Source organism: Panthera uncia, chromosome B1 (assembly GCF_023721935.1).
Source record: "Panthera uncia isolate 11264 chromosome B1, Puncia_PCG_1.0, whole genome shotgun sequence".
In the NCBI taxonomy this organism is placed as follows: domain Eukaryota; kingdom Metazoa; phylum Chordata; class Mammalia; order Carnivora; family Felidae; genus Panthera; species Panthera uncia.
In genome coordinates, this window is record NC_064811.1 from 80,318,116 (window position 1) to 80,337,974 (window position 19,859).

Here is a 19,859-nt window from a genome sequence, read left to right on the forward strand (position 1 = left end):
GTAAAAGTTTGAGGTGACAGAGGTGGGTTTCTGATTTTAATTCATCCTCACAAGATATAGAGAATTTCCAATTTGGGCTTTCTGAAAGATTCATGGCCTGAATGAAATTAAGTAACTAAAAATTAAAAGCAGTTCCTAATATTTATTATTGTAAATTCTAAAGAGGATACTCTAATCTCTATTATTGTGCCTTAATTTAATTTTTATATTTGTATATTTGTCACCATCATTAGTTATTGCCACATTTTAAATAGCGCAATGTAAATATACATTTACATTTCAGCTGACTGACAGAATTTCAGCATATGAAGCACAGAGGGAGATTTTCTCTACACGTGAAATGCTTCCCAAATTTAAAAATGAGTATTTAGAGTAACAGTAAAACTGAAAGACCAGGCCTTGTTTTTATTCTTGACGTTACTGTACCAGTTGAAATATGATGGTGTCAGGCACATGATTATTGGCCACATACAGGTTTGTAGGTGCCAGAAGTGACATTGGAGTAAGTTTTCAGGTGTTTGGCCTTCTAAGAGCTAAGGCTAAAGCCAGGGATAAATGATGGAATTTGTCCACATAGCCATCTTTAATGTGGGGCTACTTACAATGTCTGCCTAGAGAGAAACTCAAGGCAGAGAGGTATCATATGTAAATTCTTTTGTATAAAAAGTAGTAATCCTGCTTTCTAACTACCAGTAAAATCCAGCCAACATCAAACTGCCTATATTTTGTTAACTGAAACATTTTTAAGTAAATACTGTTTGAAAGATGGATATTGGCCAGAAATCAAAAATCTTTTGTTATGTAGATATATCTTGTTAACACAGTTTGTGCATTGCAAATAACTTCAGTATAATTTTAAAGTGTGAAAACTTAGTATAATGCTCCAGGGTAACTAGCAATATTTGTTTGGGTTTTTTTTAAGCTAGTAAATCCTTTTGTAAAACAAAAGACTTTTTGTTTTTAAAGATACATGTTCATAAGATATACATGTTGTGATGTACATTAACCTGGCATTTAGTTTGATTTGCTATACAAAAATGTAGGCTTAAATTTTCACCTACTATGGATGTGGCCTTTCTCTCAGCAATGAGAACAGAGACAGGATATTTTTCTTCCACTAGGAGCTGCTTAAGCAGCAGCTGGTAGTAGTCCTCTTAAAACAAAACAAACAAAACAACAAAAAATTTTAACCTTTGAAAGACAGTTTTCTTCAGTCAGAGTAGACATACTTTGTAGAATTTCCTTTTTAGCAGTATCCATTATAACAAGAGTGAGCCTAGGAGAAAAAAATTAGTCTACTATACTAGATTGAGACATATTCATTCTAGATGTCATTGGATTGAGAAAAGTAAATGGGTAGGTGTCTTAAGAGTAATAAACCATTTTTCCTTTTTGTGATTCTGCTTTGGGGATTTTGCTGTTGCTATTGTTTTACATTATACTCGTAATTTTGTCATTTCTCTAAAACTTTTACAAAAAAAAGGGAAATTTTACTCTTGTAGAGACTCTTGATTTTCAGAACCCAGAAAAAACTTTTGAATTCTTTTCTGTTTTTTATTAACTGTTAAAAAGCAAGAATTGTGTAAAGGTATTGCTTTAAACCTCCATGATTCTCAGTACTAATGAATCTTGATTCTCTGGTTTTTTTTTTCATTGAAATTACTGTTTGTCCTTGAAATGCGTAACCTAGGGCTTAAATTATAGGGATAATCCAGGTGTAGAACACATAATGCATGTTTTTGTTTAAAAAGAGCTTTTAAACTTGAAGTTAATTTTAAACACATGTATTTTTATTTTTTTATATGCTCAACACTAGGTTTAGAATAAAAGTTCTCCACTTTCCTGACCAATCAGCAAAAAAATACTAAGTAATAAGTAACTGAAAAGGAAGTCTACTTATTCCTGCACATGTGTATGTGTAAAGTTTTTAACCATGAATCATCCTCTTGGTAGCTGTAAAGCCAGTTTCCTTTTCACTATTATATTCACTACAACTTGTTTAAACTTATCATTTCTATTCACTGTTTTACATCATTTTTAATTTTTGTAGCCTTTTTTGGAAGTATATATATGCCAGTAGTTAGGTGCACTTTCTTCAGTCTTTATTCTTAAATGGCTTTTATCCAATTTGTATTACAACTCTTCATCAAGATTTATATTTGCTTGTTTTTGTTGTTTCAGCTGTATATAATTCACTTGATTGTAGATGGGGTTTTTATGCAAGCCTGTAAATAGGAATATTGTACTCTTTATACTATGAATAGTATACATACTATTTATACATACTAATGTAGAGACTATGTATTTTGAGTTGTGTATATCTTATTTGACACAGTTTCATCATTAAATCCTGTTTACCAATAAGTTTAATCTTGTAACATTGTCTATAAGGGCCTTTTCTTGTAAATAAGGTAGACATGTGTTACAGTCTTCTTAAGAAACTAATTCTTTATAGTAATTGATCAATGTAACTTCAGTTGAGTTACTGGGATTCTTTTCTGGACCTATAATCTATCTATACCAATGTTTTAAACATTAAACTTAAAACTCAGGGGGAAAAAGGTTCTTCAACTTAAGATCTTCTCTCCAGATCTCCATTCTTTGGAGTTTCCATGAGTGTGACCTGAAGAACTTGGAACCATTGAAATTCAAATGTAGGTAGGTAAGTGTTCACACCAGCGCATGCGTTGATTGCCTTATATCTCTTTGTATATGCATCTGTATTGCACCCCCTCAGTGCCTTTCTTCCTCTTCCTCCCCATAGATCATGTAGGGCCTGTGTCATCTTGATATTTTGTAATTCTGTATTTTGGTCAGTATTTGTCTGTGATGTGTGTCAGGAGCAGTTTTTAAAAGTCTTCAGACGTTTATGACATCGTGCTGTCTAAAGACTGTCTTTCACACATAAGTGTTTGCTATGTACGAGCCTGGGTTGCATTTTGTGAATTGTGTTTGTTGAGCTCTGATAAACATTCCCCTGGAGTTGCTGGTATTCATTGAAGGATACAAAACTTCTCAGTCTTGGACTGTTTCACTTTTTCAATTCTAGAGAATGCGAACCATTTCTGGTTCTAAGAATTTTTTCCAGTTAGTCTTTGATTTAAAAGTCATACTCCTGATAACCATTCTTAATAACATGAGCGTGTCACCTTCTATCCTTTGAAGACCATTCATAAGCTTTCTTTGGGCAATAAGAAAAAGTGATTAAACTTCATCATTTGCTTCCAGCAATAAGAATTAATACCAATTTATTCCACACAATTTATTCTACTTAACCCCCACCCCACCCTCCAAAAAACTGTTGCTAGCTAACATACTAAGTTGTAACTGAAATAGGCAAATAGACCCAATCATGGAATAGTCCCCTAAGCTTAAGTAGAATTTCTACCCAAATAAGCAAAATAGGATGTTCAGGTGCTTAATGTAATTTTGGTTAAAATATCTGAACACCAAAATCTAGTATTCCTACCATGCTTTTAATTTTTATTTCTTCTCCTGTTATCTCATCTGCCAAGCACATCATTGAATTTCAGAATCTCTATTCCATGTTTTGTTTTATTTTCAATCTCCTCTAAAAGGTAGGTAATCCTTTGGCAGTGGTTCTTAAACTTTTGGTCTCTGAACTCTTTTAGACACTTAACAATTACTGAAGACCCTATAGAACTTTTGTTTATAAATATGGACTATTAAAAAAATGAGCTACATCTATCAATATCTACCATATTAGAAATTAAAATGGAAACAGTTTTAAAAATTATTTAATATTGCATATTAAAATAATAGCTCATGTTACCGCATCTTTTTATGCAAAATAACTTCAATTTTAAAAATATTGCTGGGGCACCTGACTGGCTCAGTCAGTAGAGCATATGACTCTTGATCTGAGGGTCATGAGTTCAAGCCCCACCTTGGGCATGCAGCCTACTTAAAAATTAAATGCAAAATTAAATATATTGCTGAGAAGAATAGCATTTATTTTACTGTGAATGTGTGCTGCAGAAGAATATGATGACTACCAACACAATTTGGTGCCACCGACTGGGTCATAATAAAGCCCAGCGGTTTTACCCACCATTGTTTTTGTACCATTGGGTAAATATCAATACAGTGAAAAAGGCACATAAAATCTTGGTATTTTTATGAAAGTAGTTTTGATTCCGTGATCCTCTGAAAGGGTTTTAGGGACTCCATTTTGAGAACCGTGTTCTAGGATGCCTGCTTATCTTGAAATGAAAATTTGTATCAATCTGTTTGAGTAAAGTTTTTTTTTTCCTCATTTGGGCCTTCATTATCCAGGGAGAATGACTTGCCTGCAGTTGGTATAAACAGACGTTAGAGTTATTTGAGTATAATTTTTGTTTTAGTTAGCCTCATAGAAGTGGATATAAAAGAAAACACCCAAGTGATCAAAAATGGGTATGTCCATTGGATGACTATATAATTTTTCTCTTTACTTGTGTGTGGTATGTGTGTTGTATGTGAGTATACAATTAATTTGGCTCCTGGGTAGCTTTGAAACACATTTTCCCAAAACAAAGTGATTTTCATGATTTGTGGCGATTTTCATCAAATGCCATTGGGCTATACTTTTTCTCCTGATCTACTATAATTTCAAATATTATTGCTTCAATTTGTATGCCAAAGATTTTATGAAACTATGCAACATTTCTTAACTTTTTGCCCCTCATTTCCCTGGAACCAAAATTCATACCTTACAAGCAGTCCAAGAAAGTGGTAGAGATGCCAAGTTAGGAGAATATGAAGAACATCCTCTTCTAAGTGGCATTCTCCTATTGAGTTATCTCCTTCATAGCATTTGTTATTCCTCTGATGTCCCTGGACTGTTGGATTTGTATAGTTTGTACCAACAGTACTGAGGGGGTGTGTGATGCTTACATATATGCAGACATACAGTGGAGTTTGACTCACACTCAATGCATGCGCTAGTGCTCACGCTTACATACCTGAAATTTAATGATTCAACAGCTCTGCAGTATTTGAAGAGGTAGTCAAAATGAGTAAATAAATAAATGAAAGTTAAAAATACTGCTAAGGAACAAAGATCTGCAAAGGTGATCCAATAATAAGGAACTTACTGGTAAGTAATCAAAATAATTTCTAACTTGGAAGGCTTATTGGTGCATGATCATTACAAATACTGTGGCCACAATACAAGTTTTCTGCCAGTATAACACTTAATACTATACCTTATAAGTAATTTAATAATACCTTATACCTTATAAGATAATTTAATAGTGTGAATCATTCATCAGTTGCTGAGTTGTATAAGAAGAAAATATTTAGCATCAAAAGCATAAAAACATCATTTAGTTGAACATATTCTTTTATTTCTGTCTCCTTTTATAACAGATTTCATAACTCCATTGCAAAATTTGAAATTGTTTCAGATTTTTTGAACTCTAAATGTAAACTTCCCTTTTTCTCAGGGCTGTTTTCTTGTTTTGGTGATAGGCCCCTTTCTAAGATAGATGGGCCCCCAACAACTGAACCAGATACTATGCATACACTCATCAGTTTTCAGGGTGATAAGCCTCTGTTGGCTGTCTCTTCATACTTTACGCTGAAAATAGGAAAAATTAACCACCGAGACTGCCAGGCATACAATCAACTGGAACGTGAGGCAGCTCAAGGGCCTTCCTGTTTTTATCTGACAATCACCCAACTGCCTCCTTATCTATTGGTTAAGAACTATAAAGAGTGATGAAGGGTTATTAGGCAAACTGTCAAGGGATGCATGCTAAAAGGAAAATGTGTTTGTAATAAACAGGATTTTTATCTTTAGATTCCCAATAGGGAACTTAAAAGAATTTGGAGAAAATTATTATCTTAAAAATGGCATATAATTTTTAAAAAATTTGAAACCATTCTTGTATCTTTGGGTGAAACAGTTATTAATAGTGTTTTGCATAAGCATGTGTTGATGTTTTTCTTAGCTTATTCTGAGAGGCAGTACTTTTGGTTTTCATTTGGTTTATTTACCTTCAGCTTTGGTACAGGTATTCTATCATAATTGTTCATGAAGACCATTGTGGAAATCCAAGGCATATTAAATACTTTAAAACCAATTAGTTTCTTAGAAAATGAAGGCAAACAATGATGACAAAGCTTATTGATCTCATTCTCTTCACCTCTCAAGCCAAATTTTCCTTTCTTTACTAAGGTGCTTGTCACTATTATTAAAGAAAACGTTGAAAAGAAAAATATTTTAAGTAATACATTTTTTCCTTGTTAAAACTACTTTCCTTCCTAGCAGTCATCGAAGAACGCTCTGGTGCAAATGATCAAAATAATTTTTGTGTATTATATATACTTTTCATTATTATGAAGCAACTATTTTTAAAAGATTCTAAGATTCTGTCTTCTCTTGGTCTTTATTAAATTGGTTTCTCTATGCTTTTCATATAGTCTGATTTCCTATAATACAAATATTACTTTGACTAACATTTTCACTTAACAACCAGCGGTAATGTTTAATTATTTATGCACTTTTAAAGCCTGCTCTACAAAAGTATAAGACCCTGTTTTAAAAAAATGATTTGACACATTATTTATTTCATTTCTAAATTTCCTTTAATCATTGAAAAGATTCAAAACTCAGCTCTTGTGAACTAATGTTTTAAAATGTTTCAGATAATTATATGGATGAACTTAATCTTGTTTTACTGTACTTGAAATAGCATTGAGTTTGCAATAGGGAGAATAAGGTGCTTTCTTCTTACTAATGTCCATTTGATACATAAACACTTCTGTTTGTTTGTTTGTTTCTTACAGATTCCCTTCAAGCTCAGCTTATCAATATGGGTGTTATACCTACCTTAGTGAAATTACTGGGCATCCATTGCCAAAATGCAGCTCTTACAGAAATGTGTCTTGTTGCATTTGGCAACTTAGCAGAACTTGGTAAGTCCTAGCCATGAACCACAAATGTAATTCACTTATCAGTGTACTTACAATAAATTTTCCTTTAGATGTGAACACCCGAAGATCCACGTAGATTGTATTATTTTTTGGCAGCATTTGGCTTGCTTCAGTGTTTAAAAAAGTAGATCCAATTATATTTTATGATTGAATTGTTTGTAATTGGAGCTGCTTTGCTTCCCTCATTGTTTTATTTATCAAAATTTAAAATTTACACTTGTATATTATTCATTAGAGTCAAATATTTAAAATGATTTCCACTTGACTTTAGTATTCTTATATGAGAGACAGTCTTGAAATCAAGTATTGTATTTCCAGGACAAAAATAAAGTCGGTAATTTATTACATTTTTTATAAACTATTTGTTCATCAGGTAAAAAGGAGTCTAGCAGACTAAGGCTTTCCCCCTCTTTTTACAAAATCCATCAAAATGAGAGAGGACTTTTTTATAAAAATATGTTTATAACAGCGTTAAAAAATATTCTGAGAACTCCTTGAAAATCAGAAGGCAGATGGAAGCAGACCAGCCCAGTCATAACAGAGAAGGGGACTGATGACTCCAGCACCCCTATCTCTTTTCTCTGTTTTATTTTTCTCTGTATCATTAATGATACTCTTCTTTCTGGCCTCCCTTCCCATGATTCTTGATATAAAGTTACAATTCCTGGTCTGAATCTACCCCCACAACCATATTCATAATAAATTTCATATTCTGGGAACAATGAAGCCAAATGATGTTTTGTCATAACTAAATATAATAGCTAAAGCAAATTCTATTAATCATACCCATTTTATACATAAATAAACAGAAGCACCAGGACTCTAACCTTGGATTTTCTAACTGAAAGCTCACGTTCTTACATACTGCATATTAAAGTCTTGATCTCAGTACTTTACTTTTGCATTGACTTCAAGTGAAAGGAACAGAGATTATTTATCAGAGCTAAATTTTAAAAGTCTTTTTTTTTTTTCTTAAAAATAGCAACATGTTTAGATTTAATTTCTTTTCATGAGACAGCTAGATTTTTTTTAGCATTGATGACACACAGTGTTAAAAGTCATTCTTATTCAGTGGGTCATCTCCTGGTATTTATGAATGTTCTTGTCTTCTATTTTCTTCTGCTTTTCTTCTTTTTCATACTGTCTCATTATTTCTATCATTCATGTAAGACCAAGAATGAAAGAACATTTATTCATTGTTTTACAAGATATTAAAATGGGTTGTCAGTTTGTGTTTGGTATACTGTATAGAAATAAAACAGAAGTCATGTTATAATCCCTGATAATGTCATAATCTTTGTAACAGAAGCATAAACATCATTTAATGTGTGTTGCCTGTGTTAAGGTATCAGGATTTATTTGGGAGATTGCATAGACCACCTCAATTCAGCCTCCTCTCCCTGGCCTTTACTAAAAGATGGATATACACTCAATTAGTTCGGTCCGATTTCATAGTCTATTTCCAGTTGTTACTGCCTTTACCCCATTTGGAGAACAAAAGGATAAAAGAGAAATATTCCTTTATATACTAAGACTTCTAGAGTTTATATCATGTCTGTTATGTTCATGTACTATCTAGGTTATATGTCAATACTGAAGTAGAACCTTATGCCCCAGAATACTTTTCTTCTTTTCAGTGTGTGCTTTATTCCCCATGAGTTAAAAAATCGACATAGTATTATTTTTATCAGCATAGGGTAAATATCAAGTTCCTATCATATTTGTATTACAGACTTCTGAATATGGCATATCACTATATGCTAGGGTTACTTTTTGTCAAAATTTTTAAATAAAAATGTTAAACAGCAGAAATTTTTGTGGTTTTTGCTCACAAAACATATAGCTTAAAGACAAAATATAAAATAATTCAATAAGTACAATCTATTATGGAATTGGGGACAAAAAAAGGAAAATGCAGCTCTGCCTTTTTGTTCTCGTTGAACCCTAGTTTATGTACACATAATTTTTTTATATTCACAATTATAGCATGAATACAGTTTTAAAGTTTGCATTCTTATCTAATATTATAGATTAAGTATGGGATTTTTTCCCTTTTTATTTGGTTCCAAAATCTTCTATAAAGAAAATTTTCTGCTTAAAATACTAGGATTTTGAGGGTAGAGATGTTAGCATAAAAACTTGAGTTTAATTTCACTTCCTTCTGGAAACTAAAACTTCAGTAAAGGGATACTTTTTAAAAGGCTTAAATTTTCAAGGAAAGGGGGAAAAAAGGGAGGGGAGGGGATAACAAAAACATTTTAGGACCTGGGAAGAAATACCAGCAATAACTTGTGTTTTTAGCAATACTTTGATATCTTAATCCTGAATTGGAAAGCCAAGAAGTAACCAATTTGCTCTTTGGAATCTTCAAAAGGATCAGAATTTGGTGGTATGAAAATGTTATTCTCTTTCCTCTTTCTTGTTCTCTCTCTCTTTCTCTTTCCCTCTTTCTTTTTCTTTCTGTCTCTCCTCCCTCCCTCCCTTCCTTCCTTCCTTCCTTCCTTCCTTCCTTTTTCTCTCTCTTTCTCATTCATTCATTCATTCATTCGTTTAATCAAACGTGTTTATGGGGATAGTTTCCTACTCATCGTGATTCAGGGTGCTTTTAGTGCTGCTTCCATCTGAAGGAACACCCTTCTGTAAGCCTTGCTTTTCCTCCCATAGACTGGCAAAGGACAGTAGAGCAGCCAACACAAACAAATTCCTTTTGGGCATGGATGTTTTGGATACTAACCCTTTAATGGATTTGTCCTTTGCAAATATCTTCTCCCATTCTGTAGGTTGCCTTTTAGTTTTGTTGATTGTTTCTTTCACTGTGCAGAAGCTTTTTATTTTGATATAGTCCCAGTAGTTTACTTTTGCTTTTATTTCCCTTGCCTCAAGAGACTTTATCTAGAAAAATGTTATTACAGTCAGTATTAGAGAGATTACTGCCCATGCTCTCTTTTAGGATTTTTATGGTTTCAGGTCTCACATTTAGGTCTGTAATCCATTTTATGTTTATTTTTGTGTGTGGGAAAGAAAGTGGTCCAGTTTCACTCTTTTCCATGTGGTTATCCAGTTTTCCCAACATCATTTGTTGAAGAGACTTTTTCCTATTGGTTATTCTTTCCTCCATTGTCGAAGATTAATTGACCATATAATCATGGGTTTATTTGGGGGTTTTCTCTTCTTTTCCATTGATCTATGTGTCTATTTTTATGCCAGTACCATACTGTTTTAATTTTGTAATTACTTTGTAATATAACTTGAAGTCTGAGATTTAGATACTTCCAGTTTTGTTTTTCTTTTTCAAGCTTTAGCTATTCGAGGTCTTTTGTGGTTCCATACAAATTTAAAGATTGTTTATTCTATTTCTGTGAAAAATAGTATTGGTATTTTGATAGGGATTGCATTAAATGTATAGATTGCTTTGAGTAGTATAGACATTTTAACTATATTTGTTCTTCTAACCCATGAACATGGAATGGCTTTCCATTTCTTTGAATGGTCTTGAATATCTTTCATCAGTGTTTTACAATTTTCAGAATACAGGTCTTTCACCTTCTTGGTTAAGTTTTCTCCTAGATATTTCATTGTTTTTAATGTAATGTACATGGATTATTTTCTTAATTTCACTTTCTCTTGTTTCACTATTAGTGTATAGTAATGCAACAGATTCCTGTACACTGATTTGTATCCTGCTACTTTACTGAATTCATTTATCAATTCTAGTAGTTTTTTTGGTGGAGTCTTTAGGGCTTTCTATATATAGTATCATGTCATCTGCAAATAGGGAGAGTTTTACTTCTTCCTTACCTATTTGGATACCTTTTATTTCTTCATGTTGTCTAATTGCTGTGGCTAGGACTTTAGTACTATGTTGAATAAAAGTGGTAGAGTAGAATCCTTGCCTTATTCCTGACCTTAGGGGAAAAACTCAATTTTTCACCATTGAGTATTATGTTCACTGTGGTGTTTCATATAAGGCCATTATTATGTTGAGCTCTAAACTTACTTTGTGGAAGGTTTTTATAATGAATGGATTTTCTACCTTATCAAATGCTTTTTCTGCATCTATTGAAATGATCATATGTTTTTTTATCTGCTCTCTTATTGATGTAACATATCATACTGATTGTTTTGCAAATATTGAACCATGCTTGCATCCCAAGAATAAATCCCACTTGATCATGGCGTATGATTTTTTTAAATGTATTTTTGGATTCAGTTTGCCTAATGTATTGTTGAGGATTTTTGCATCTATATTCATGAGAGATATTGACCTAGAGTTCTCTTTCGTTGTAGTGTCTTTATCTTGCTTTGGTATCAAGGAGATACAGGCCTCCTAGAATGAATTTGGAAGATTATTTCCTCTTTTGTTTTTTGGAATAGTTTGAGAAGAGTGGGTATTAACTCTTGTTTAAATGTTTGGTAGGGTTCACCTGTAAAGCCCTGGACCTTTTTTTGTTTGGAGTGTTTTGATGACTGCTTCAGTTTCGTTGCTGTTAATTGGTCTGTTCAAATTTTCTATTTCTTCCTGCTTTAGTTTTGGTAGGTTATATATTTCTAGGAATGTATCCATTTCAATTTGTTAGAATACAGATTTTCATAATATTCTGTTAGAATTATTTGTATTTCTGTGGTGTTGGTAGTTGTTTCCCCTCTTTCATTGGTAATTTTATTTGGACCCCTCTCTCTCTTTTTTTTTTTTTAATGAGTCTTACTAGAGGTTTTTATCAATTTTGTTGATCTTTGCAAAGAACCATCTCCTGGTTTCATTGATCTGTTCTATTGTTTTTTGTTGTTGTTTGTTTTGTTGGTTAGTTGGTTTCTACATCATTTATTTCTGCTCTAATCTCAATTATTTTCTTCCTTTTGTTGGGTTAGGCTTTTGTTTGTTCTTTTTCTAGATCCTTAAGGTGTAAGGTTAGGTTGTTTATTTGAGATTTTTCTCTCTTCTTGAGGTAGGCCTGTGTTGCTATAAACCTCCCTCTTGGAGCCACTTTTGCTGTATTCCAAAGATTTGGGACTATTGTGTTTTTGTTTTCATTTGTTTTCATGTAATTTTTTATTTCTTCTTTGATTTCTTGGTAGACCCATTCATTGTTTAGAAGCATGTTATTTAACTGCCATGTATTTGTGTTCTTTCCAGATTTTTTCTTGTGGTTGATTTCTAATTTCAGAACATTGTGGTCAGAAAAGATGTATGGTATGACTTTGATTTTTTTTAAAACGTTGAGATTTATTTTGTAGACTAATATGTGATCTATTCTGGAAAATGTTATATATGCACTTGAAAAGAATGTATGTTTTGCTGTTTTAGGATGAAATGTTCTAAATATGTCTTTTACATCCATCTGGTCCAGTGTGTCATTCAAAGTCACTCTTTCCTTGTTGATTTTCTGTGTGGGTGATCTGTCCATCAATCTAAGTGGGGTGTTAAAGTCCTCTACTATTACTGTATTACTATCAGTTAGTTCTTTTAAGTTTGTTATTAACTGTTTTATATATTTGGGTGTTTCCACGTTGGGTGCATAAATATTTACAATTGTTATATCCTCTTGTTTGATTGTCCCCTTTACTATTATATAGTGTCATTCTTTGTCTCTTGTTACAGTCTTTGTTTTAAAATCTATTTTGTACAATATAAGTATTGCTTTGCTGGCTTTCTTTTGACAGCCATTTGTATGATAAATGTTTCTCTATCCCCTCACTTTCAATCTGCAGGTGTGTTTTGGTCTGAAATGATAAGCAGCATGTAGTTGGGTCTTGTTTTTTAATTCACTCTGTCACCCTGTGTCTTTTGATTGGAGCTCTTAGTGCATTTACATTCTAAGTAATTATTGATTATTGCTATTTTGTTACTTGTTTTGTGGTTTCTGTAGATTCCCTCTTATCCTTTCATCTTGTGCTCTCTTTCATTGTTATCTTTCTTTAGTGATATACTTGGATTTCTTTGTCTTTATTTTTTGCATATCTATTAACTGCTCTTTGATTTGAGATTGCCATTAGGTTTGTATATAATCTCTTCTGTGTATAGCAGTCTATATTATGTTGGTGGTTACTTACATTTGAGTCGTCACTTCTCTCCCCACCACAATTTTAATGTATGGTGTCATACTTTACATCCTTTTATTTTGTGAGGCCCTTGACTGTTTTTTACAGAAATATTTATTTCTACTGTTTTTGCGTTTTTTTATTTATCATACTCTAATTTACATTTTTTCCTTTTTCACTTGAAGAGTCTCATTTAATAGTTCTTGTAGAGCTGGTTTAGTGTTCATGAACTCCTTGAGAAACTTTTCATCTCATTCTATTCTGAATTATACCCTTGCTGAATAGAGTATTCTTGGCTGCAGATTTTTCCCTTTCAGTACTTTGAATGTATCATGCCACTCCCTTCTGGCCTGCAAATTTTCTGCTGAAAAACCCACCGTTGGCTCTATGGGGTTTTCCTTGCATGTAACTGTCTTTTCTCTTGCTGTTTAAAAATTTTTTCTATTGATCACTACTTTTTGGCATTTAATTACTGTGTGTCTTTGTATGGACCTCCTCAGGTTGAATTTTTCGAGGGAATCCCTGTGCCTTCTTAATCTGATACCTGTTTCCTTCCTCAGATTAGGGAATTTTACAGCTATTATTTCTTCAGATAAATTTTCTGCCACCTTATCTCTCTCTTTTTCTTTTGAGATCCCTATAATGTGGTTGTTATCACACTTGATGTAGTCAGAGTTCCCTAAGACTCTTCTCAATTTGTAGAATTTCCTTTCCTTTGCTCAGCTTGGTTACTTTCCATTACTGTCTTCTGGGTCGTTAATTCATTTCTCTGCTTCATCTAACCTGGTATTTATTCCATCAAGTCTATTTTTATTTCATTTACTGTGTTCTTGATCTCTGATTGGTTCTTTTTAATCTCTGTGTTAATGGTCTTACTGATGTTCTCCACTCTTTTCTCCAGTCCAGTGAGTATCTTTATGATCATTAAATTCTCTATTAGGCATATTACTTGATATCTGTTTCATTTTGGTCTCTTGCTGTGGCTTGATCCTGTTCTTTCATTTGGGAGATGTTTCTCTGTCTCCTCATTTTGTCTGACTTTGTGTGTCTGTTTCTGTGTGTTAGGAAAGTCGGCTACTTCTCTTTCTCTTAATGATATTAGTCTTATGAAGAAGTGGTCCTGTAGTGCCCTGCAGTTCAGTGTCCCCTGTTCCCCAGGGCCTGCACTTCAAGGACAATCTCTTATGTGTGTTGCATGTGCTCTGCTGTTGAGTCTTGGCCTCTTTTTCCTTCATTCTAATTATCTACAGAGTCTCTCTATTGTATGCAGTAAGGTGTGTGGTGGTCAGCTTACGAAACACCTGCCCCTACTGGGACTGAGGTCCTGCAAAATGAGCAGGTCAGGAGATATGTTATTGCGAGGGTTTGTACTGGTTTTCTGGGTAGGGAGTGGATAACGCTGGGACTGAGGTGAGCATGACTGGGAAAGGTGGATCTTGACCAACGTGTTGGGGAGGGAGATTTGATGTAAGCAAGTAAGGTAAGGAGTGTGGAAGCCTCACTGGTTCCCACAGGTGGCTATTGTTTTTGCTGTAGAGGAAATGGTACCTGCCAGCTTCTTTATTCCTGAAAGGGGTCTCTCCATAATCCTTGTCTCTCCTAGCTGTGCTCTGAGATGAGCAAATTACTCTCTCCTCACCTGCCCCCATCCTCCCACCCCCTATTTGCCCCCGGGGTTTTCCAAACTGCTCATTCTACACTGTATCTGCACAAGCTGTCATGCTATCTCTTTAAGGGCAGGAACTCTGCTTCCTGATACCTTCTGGGTTCTCCCAGAGTGGAGCCACCTTATTTTTAAAGTTCTAGTCTTTAAGTCATGCTGGTTTCAAGAACTCATGAAATTTGGCCGCTTTCACTTTCAAAGGTAAATATTAGAGACCCATCCTCCCTGTTTGTTGTGGAAGATTTGTTTTCTGCCCTTCTCTGTACTACCAGCTTCCTCCCCACCATATATGGCCACAATTTGTTTCCCTCCCAGGTTTGTTTCCCTCCAAGACCACATCTTCGCATCTTCACCCTTCCTACCTTCTTTGATGTGGCCTCTTCCCTGTCTTTAGTTGTAGAGTTTGTTCTCCCAGTCTTCAGGTCATTTTCCTGGGTTATTTATGCTGATATGGGTGTTATCTAGTTGTATCCATGGGACAAGGCAAACTTAGAGCCCTGCTATTCTACCATCTTCCCAGCCAACTTAAATCCTAATCTTTAATGAATATGCAGACAATGAGACAGGTGAGGATAGCTTCTAACATGAAAGATAATGAAATAAATAGAAAAAAAGCATTGTAGAGAAAATAGAAACTGTACAGGGTAAGGAAAAAACCAGTATCTTCAGATAAGTTAGAAAAACATACTGTGAGCATGAAACTATAATGGGATGCTATTTTTAAGAAAGAGGAACAGAATGAAAAAGGCTGAATGTTAAAAGCACAATAGCTAAAATGAAAGACAGATGTTTGGAGAAATAGTTGCAGAAGTAAAGCAAAAAACAAGAAGATGGAAAATACAAAAAAATATAGAGAGAATTGGGCCAAGAGTTTTAGAAAGAGATAAACAGGAGGAAATCACCAAATAACTCACATATCACAGAACTAATGTACATAATTTTCTATGATTAGAAGGGTCTGTCAAATGCCTAGCCTAATGGATAAAAATAGACCCATATCATGGCCCATCAATGTGAAATTTTAAAATGGGACAGGGGCACCTGGGTGACTCAGTCGGTTAAGCAGCCAACTCTTGATTTCGATTCAGGTCATGATTTCACAATTCGTGATCAAGCTTCATGCTGGGCTTCATGCTGACAACACAGAGCGCGCTTAGGATCCTATCCCTCTCTGCCTCTCCCCTATTGATTCTCATTCTCTCTCTCTCTCTCTCCCTCTCTTTCTCTCAAAGATAAATAAACTTTAAAATGGGACAAAGAATATCTTACAAACTTAGAAAAAAGTTACATACAAAAGACTGTAAATCAGTTGACACCAGATATCTCAAAACACTGGCCGTCAGAAGAAAATAGAGTACTGCCTTCAAATTTTGAGGGGAAATTAGTTCCAATATAGAATTCTATACCCAATCAAACTGTCAATCAAGTGTGAAGTTATAATAAAGACATTATCAAACATGAACATCTCAGAAAATCAGTATCCTACATACTTTTCCTCTGGAAGCCACTGAAAATGTGTTCCACCAAAAGAAGGGATTTAAATTAACAAAGAAGACTACATAGGAATCAGAAAACAAGGGATCCAACAAGAAAACAAAAATTCCTAGTAGTGTGGTGACACGAGAGCCCTAAATGGCCTGTTTTCAAAGAGCAACCAGTCCAGATTGGAACAAGTCAAAAGGCTAGACTCAAGATTGGGGTAATTCTTGGAGGAGATGAAATTGATTAAATACTTAAATAAGCTTAGTAAGAGAAGATCAGATAATTGATGGGGAATTTGGAGTTTAATTAATGATAAGTACTAGACAACTGATGGAAAGTTTGGAGTTGAATTAATGATAACTACATAGAAAACTAAGCAAATGAAAAAAATAATCCCAGGGGAAGTAAAAGTAATTCTAGGGAAAATAAAATACTATGAGAAATACTTGGAGGAATAGAATATGGATAGCAAAAAAGAACACTAACACTATCATTTTTAAAAAGAGTGAGAGCACATAACCAGATAAATATTAATGTCTTTCTGATTCACCCCTGATTTTATGTTTCTGAAATTCTTCTCCTTTGAAGTATTGTCTGAAGCAAAGGAGCAACCAACAGTGTTCAGGACTTAAGTCATCCCTACTTATATCAAAGTAACTTTTTATTTTTTCAACATTTTTTTTTTTTTTTTTTTTTTTTTGGGGACAGAGAGAGACAGAGCATGAACGGGGGAGGGGCAGAGAGAGAGGGAGACACAGAATCGGAAACAGGCTCCAGGCTCCGAGCCATCAGCCCAGAGCCTGACGCGGGGCTCGAACTCACGGACCGCGAGATCGTGACCTGGCTGAAGTCGGACGCTTAACCGACTGCGCCACCCAGGCGCCCCTCAAAGTAACTTTTTAGACTAAGGCTGCTCACATTTATGGAATATGATCTCTGAGGGCTTAGGTAGCTTATTGGAAAAGACAATCCATACTCCACTCCTACTTCTTTTTTATGGCGTTAAGGAATCTTTCAAGTTTTGGAGTGGATTTTCATCATTTTGGCATCGATCTGGTGTCAAAAGCAGTGTAACAAGAGAATAAATCAAAACTGTTAAGCCATATTAAGATTTGTTTTTCTCCTTTCTTTTAAAGTTTGAATTTGCAAACTTTTTTATTTGGTATCAATGGATATTTACCCGAAACTAGAGAGTAGAACCTCACTCCTGTATTTATTTAACTGTTCATTCAGTCACACATTCATTCAATCAAGTGTTCTTAGGTACTGGGCATTATACTGTATACGGTGTTTGTGGTTGTTAATCTGCACTGTCCCTGCCCTCAAGGAGCTTATTATTATACTTTAGCTTATACTCAAGGGTGAGATGGAAATTTATTTTTTATTTATTTTTATTTTTTAAAGTTTATTTATTTGGCGGGGGGTGGCAAAGAGAGAGGGGGAGAGAGAAAATTCCAAGCAGACTCCATGCTATCAGTATGTCATGAACCATGAGATCATGACAGCCAAAATCAAGTCGGAAGTTTAACCAACTGAGTCACCCAGGAGCCATGGAAATTTGTTTTTTAAACAAATTTACAAACAAGCATATAATTATAAATTGTCATAATTTCTTGTATCAGAAAGTAATGGAATAAGGTGAGGGACTAATTTAAATTAGAGGCATAAACTCTGGGTGGGATAAAGCATTTTCAGACAGTCAAGATTTCAAAATATTTACCTCCTATATATATTATAGTTCTCTTAGGAAGCTGCTAGAGGATGCTTCTATCAAATCAAAACAAGTGAAAGCAAAAGGATGTAGGTAACAGAGGAGAAGAAAGTATCAAGATAATGATAAAAAATAAATTCTAGGATATCAGCTGTGCCCCCAAAACAGAAGCAAATCTATATTGGATTTGGTCAGAATTCTCTGAAAATTCTGGATAAATTATTGGGAACTCTGAAGCAGCAAAGCAAATTAAGAAGATAATTGGAAAGAAATGGAATGGATTACTGTTGTATTTTGGGGGTAGATTGGTAGACTTTGGTAATTCATTGGATGTAGAATTAAATGAGAACAAGTGAGCAATGACTCCTAGATTTCTGCCTGCATAGATGGATAGATAAACTGTTCATTTACCAAGTAAAGGAAGTCTAGAAGAAGACAGATTTCAGGTAATACCAGAAGTCCTTTTTAGACATGGAGTTTGGATGCTACAGGGGGGAGTATTCAAATGGAGATGTCAAGTGACCAGTTAAATAAATAGCTTGAGGCACAGAAGAGGGCTAGAGATGTGACTGTATAACTATCAACATAGAGGAGCAGTTTTGATGCTATGGAAGGGAATTAGATTTTCTGAGATGAGAGTAACAACCAAAATAAGGTAAGAAAGAAAAGGATCAAGTCCCAAGGAAATGGAATTTATAGAGTCTGGTGGAAAAGGAGGAGCAAGTTTGAAACTACAGAGGGTGGATGTAGGCCAAAACTAGTTTGAAGTGGGTTTAAGAATGCATGTGAGTTGAGAAAGTAGAGACAGTGTATGTAGACAGTGCTATCAAGGAACTTCTTTGTGAAAGTGAACAGAGATTGGATGGTAGTTGAAGAACAGTGAAGTAGAAGAAAGTTGTTTTTAATATTGCTTTTTTTGTATAAGAAATATTAGAGCATATTTAATTGCAGATGATGAGGCTATAGAGTGAAGAGAGATTGAAGATGCTAAAGAGGCAAGCGGGACTGAGACCCCAAGCACATGTGAAGCATTGACCTTTAATAGTAGGCATATCATGCCAGTGCAAGAGCATACCACTTTAATGATCTGAGGGTAATAATAAGTCACCTTTACTTCAGCCATGTAAAAATGCAGCCTAATAAGAGTAATTTTTCTTCTTTGGCTAAAAGCCTTGAAACTATGAATTTATAAGTTAGTAATTTAATTGTTGCTGTGGTTACATCTATATGTTATGCTGGTGAACATTTTTTTTACAGCCTTGAATAAAACTGGGTTAGAACGTTTTCTTTAATGCCATTTTTCCTTTTCAAGAGCATTTAAACTGTATCTGATAGTTCCTGTATTTGAAAAGTATTTGCATTTATCAGTAATGGTACAAAATGAGCATGTATTGAAAGTAATGGAATACAGTTACTGTGTTTAAATTTTATTTGCTTACTCTATATGTCCCTCTCCTTTTTTGCAGAGTCAAGTAAAGAACAGTTTGCCAGTACAAACATTGCTGAAGAACTGGTAAAACTCTTCAAGAAACAAATAGAACATGATAAAAGGGAAATGATTTTTGAAGTCCTTGCTCCATTGGCAGAAAATGGTGAGCAATTAAATGCACCTCTTGATTATTTATCATGTATACTTTCCATTCTTCCTGATATTATTGAATTGCCAGATATTTAACTCAAAGCCCTTCTTTGCTTTATTAATGATGTGTTAAGTTTTATTTTGGGTGTCCATAACTTTAGCTACATTATCTACTCTATTACTAGATCTACATTGGCCAAAGCTACTTACCAAGTTTCTTTGATTTTAAAGTCTTGCCAAACATCGTTCTGTAGCTTACACATTTTTGTGCCCATCTGGAAAAGGCACCAGAGAGGCTGAACTCCACTTATGTAACCTTGCAGGGCAAAGGGACAGTGTAGACACTGGTAAACTATTCCCATCTTTGCATTAAAAAATCTTAAGGGATACACCATTGGAATAAGAGTGAACCAGAGTAAACAAAACATCCCATATAATTTTTCAGA

At 34.3% G+C, this 19,859-nt stretch overlaps 1 protein-coding gene across 5 annotated transcripts in view; it reads left to right on the forward strand.

The window, feature by feature from the left end:
• Positions 1-19,859, forward strand: part of RAP1GDS1 (Rap1 GTPase-GDP dissociation stimulator 1) — a 166,410-nt gene that overhangs the window by 112,213 nt on the left and 34,338 nt on the right. For all 5 annotated transcript variants that reach the window (XM_049630899.1, XM_049630900.1, XM_049630902.1 and 2 more), the window contains 2 exons: positions 6,793-6,921; positions 19,301-19,426. In XM_049630899.1, the coding sequence (XP_049486856.1) occupies positions 6,793-6,921; positions 19,301-19,426 (255 nt within the window). The remainder of the gene's footprint in view (positions 1-6,792; positions 6,922-19,300; positions 19,427-19,859) is intronic.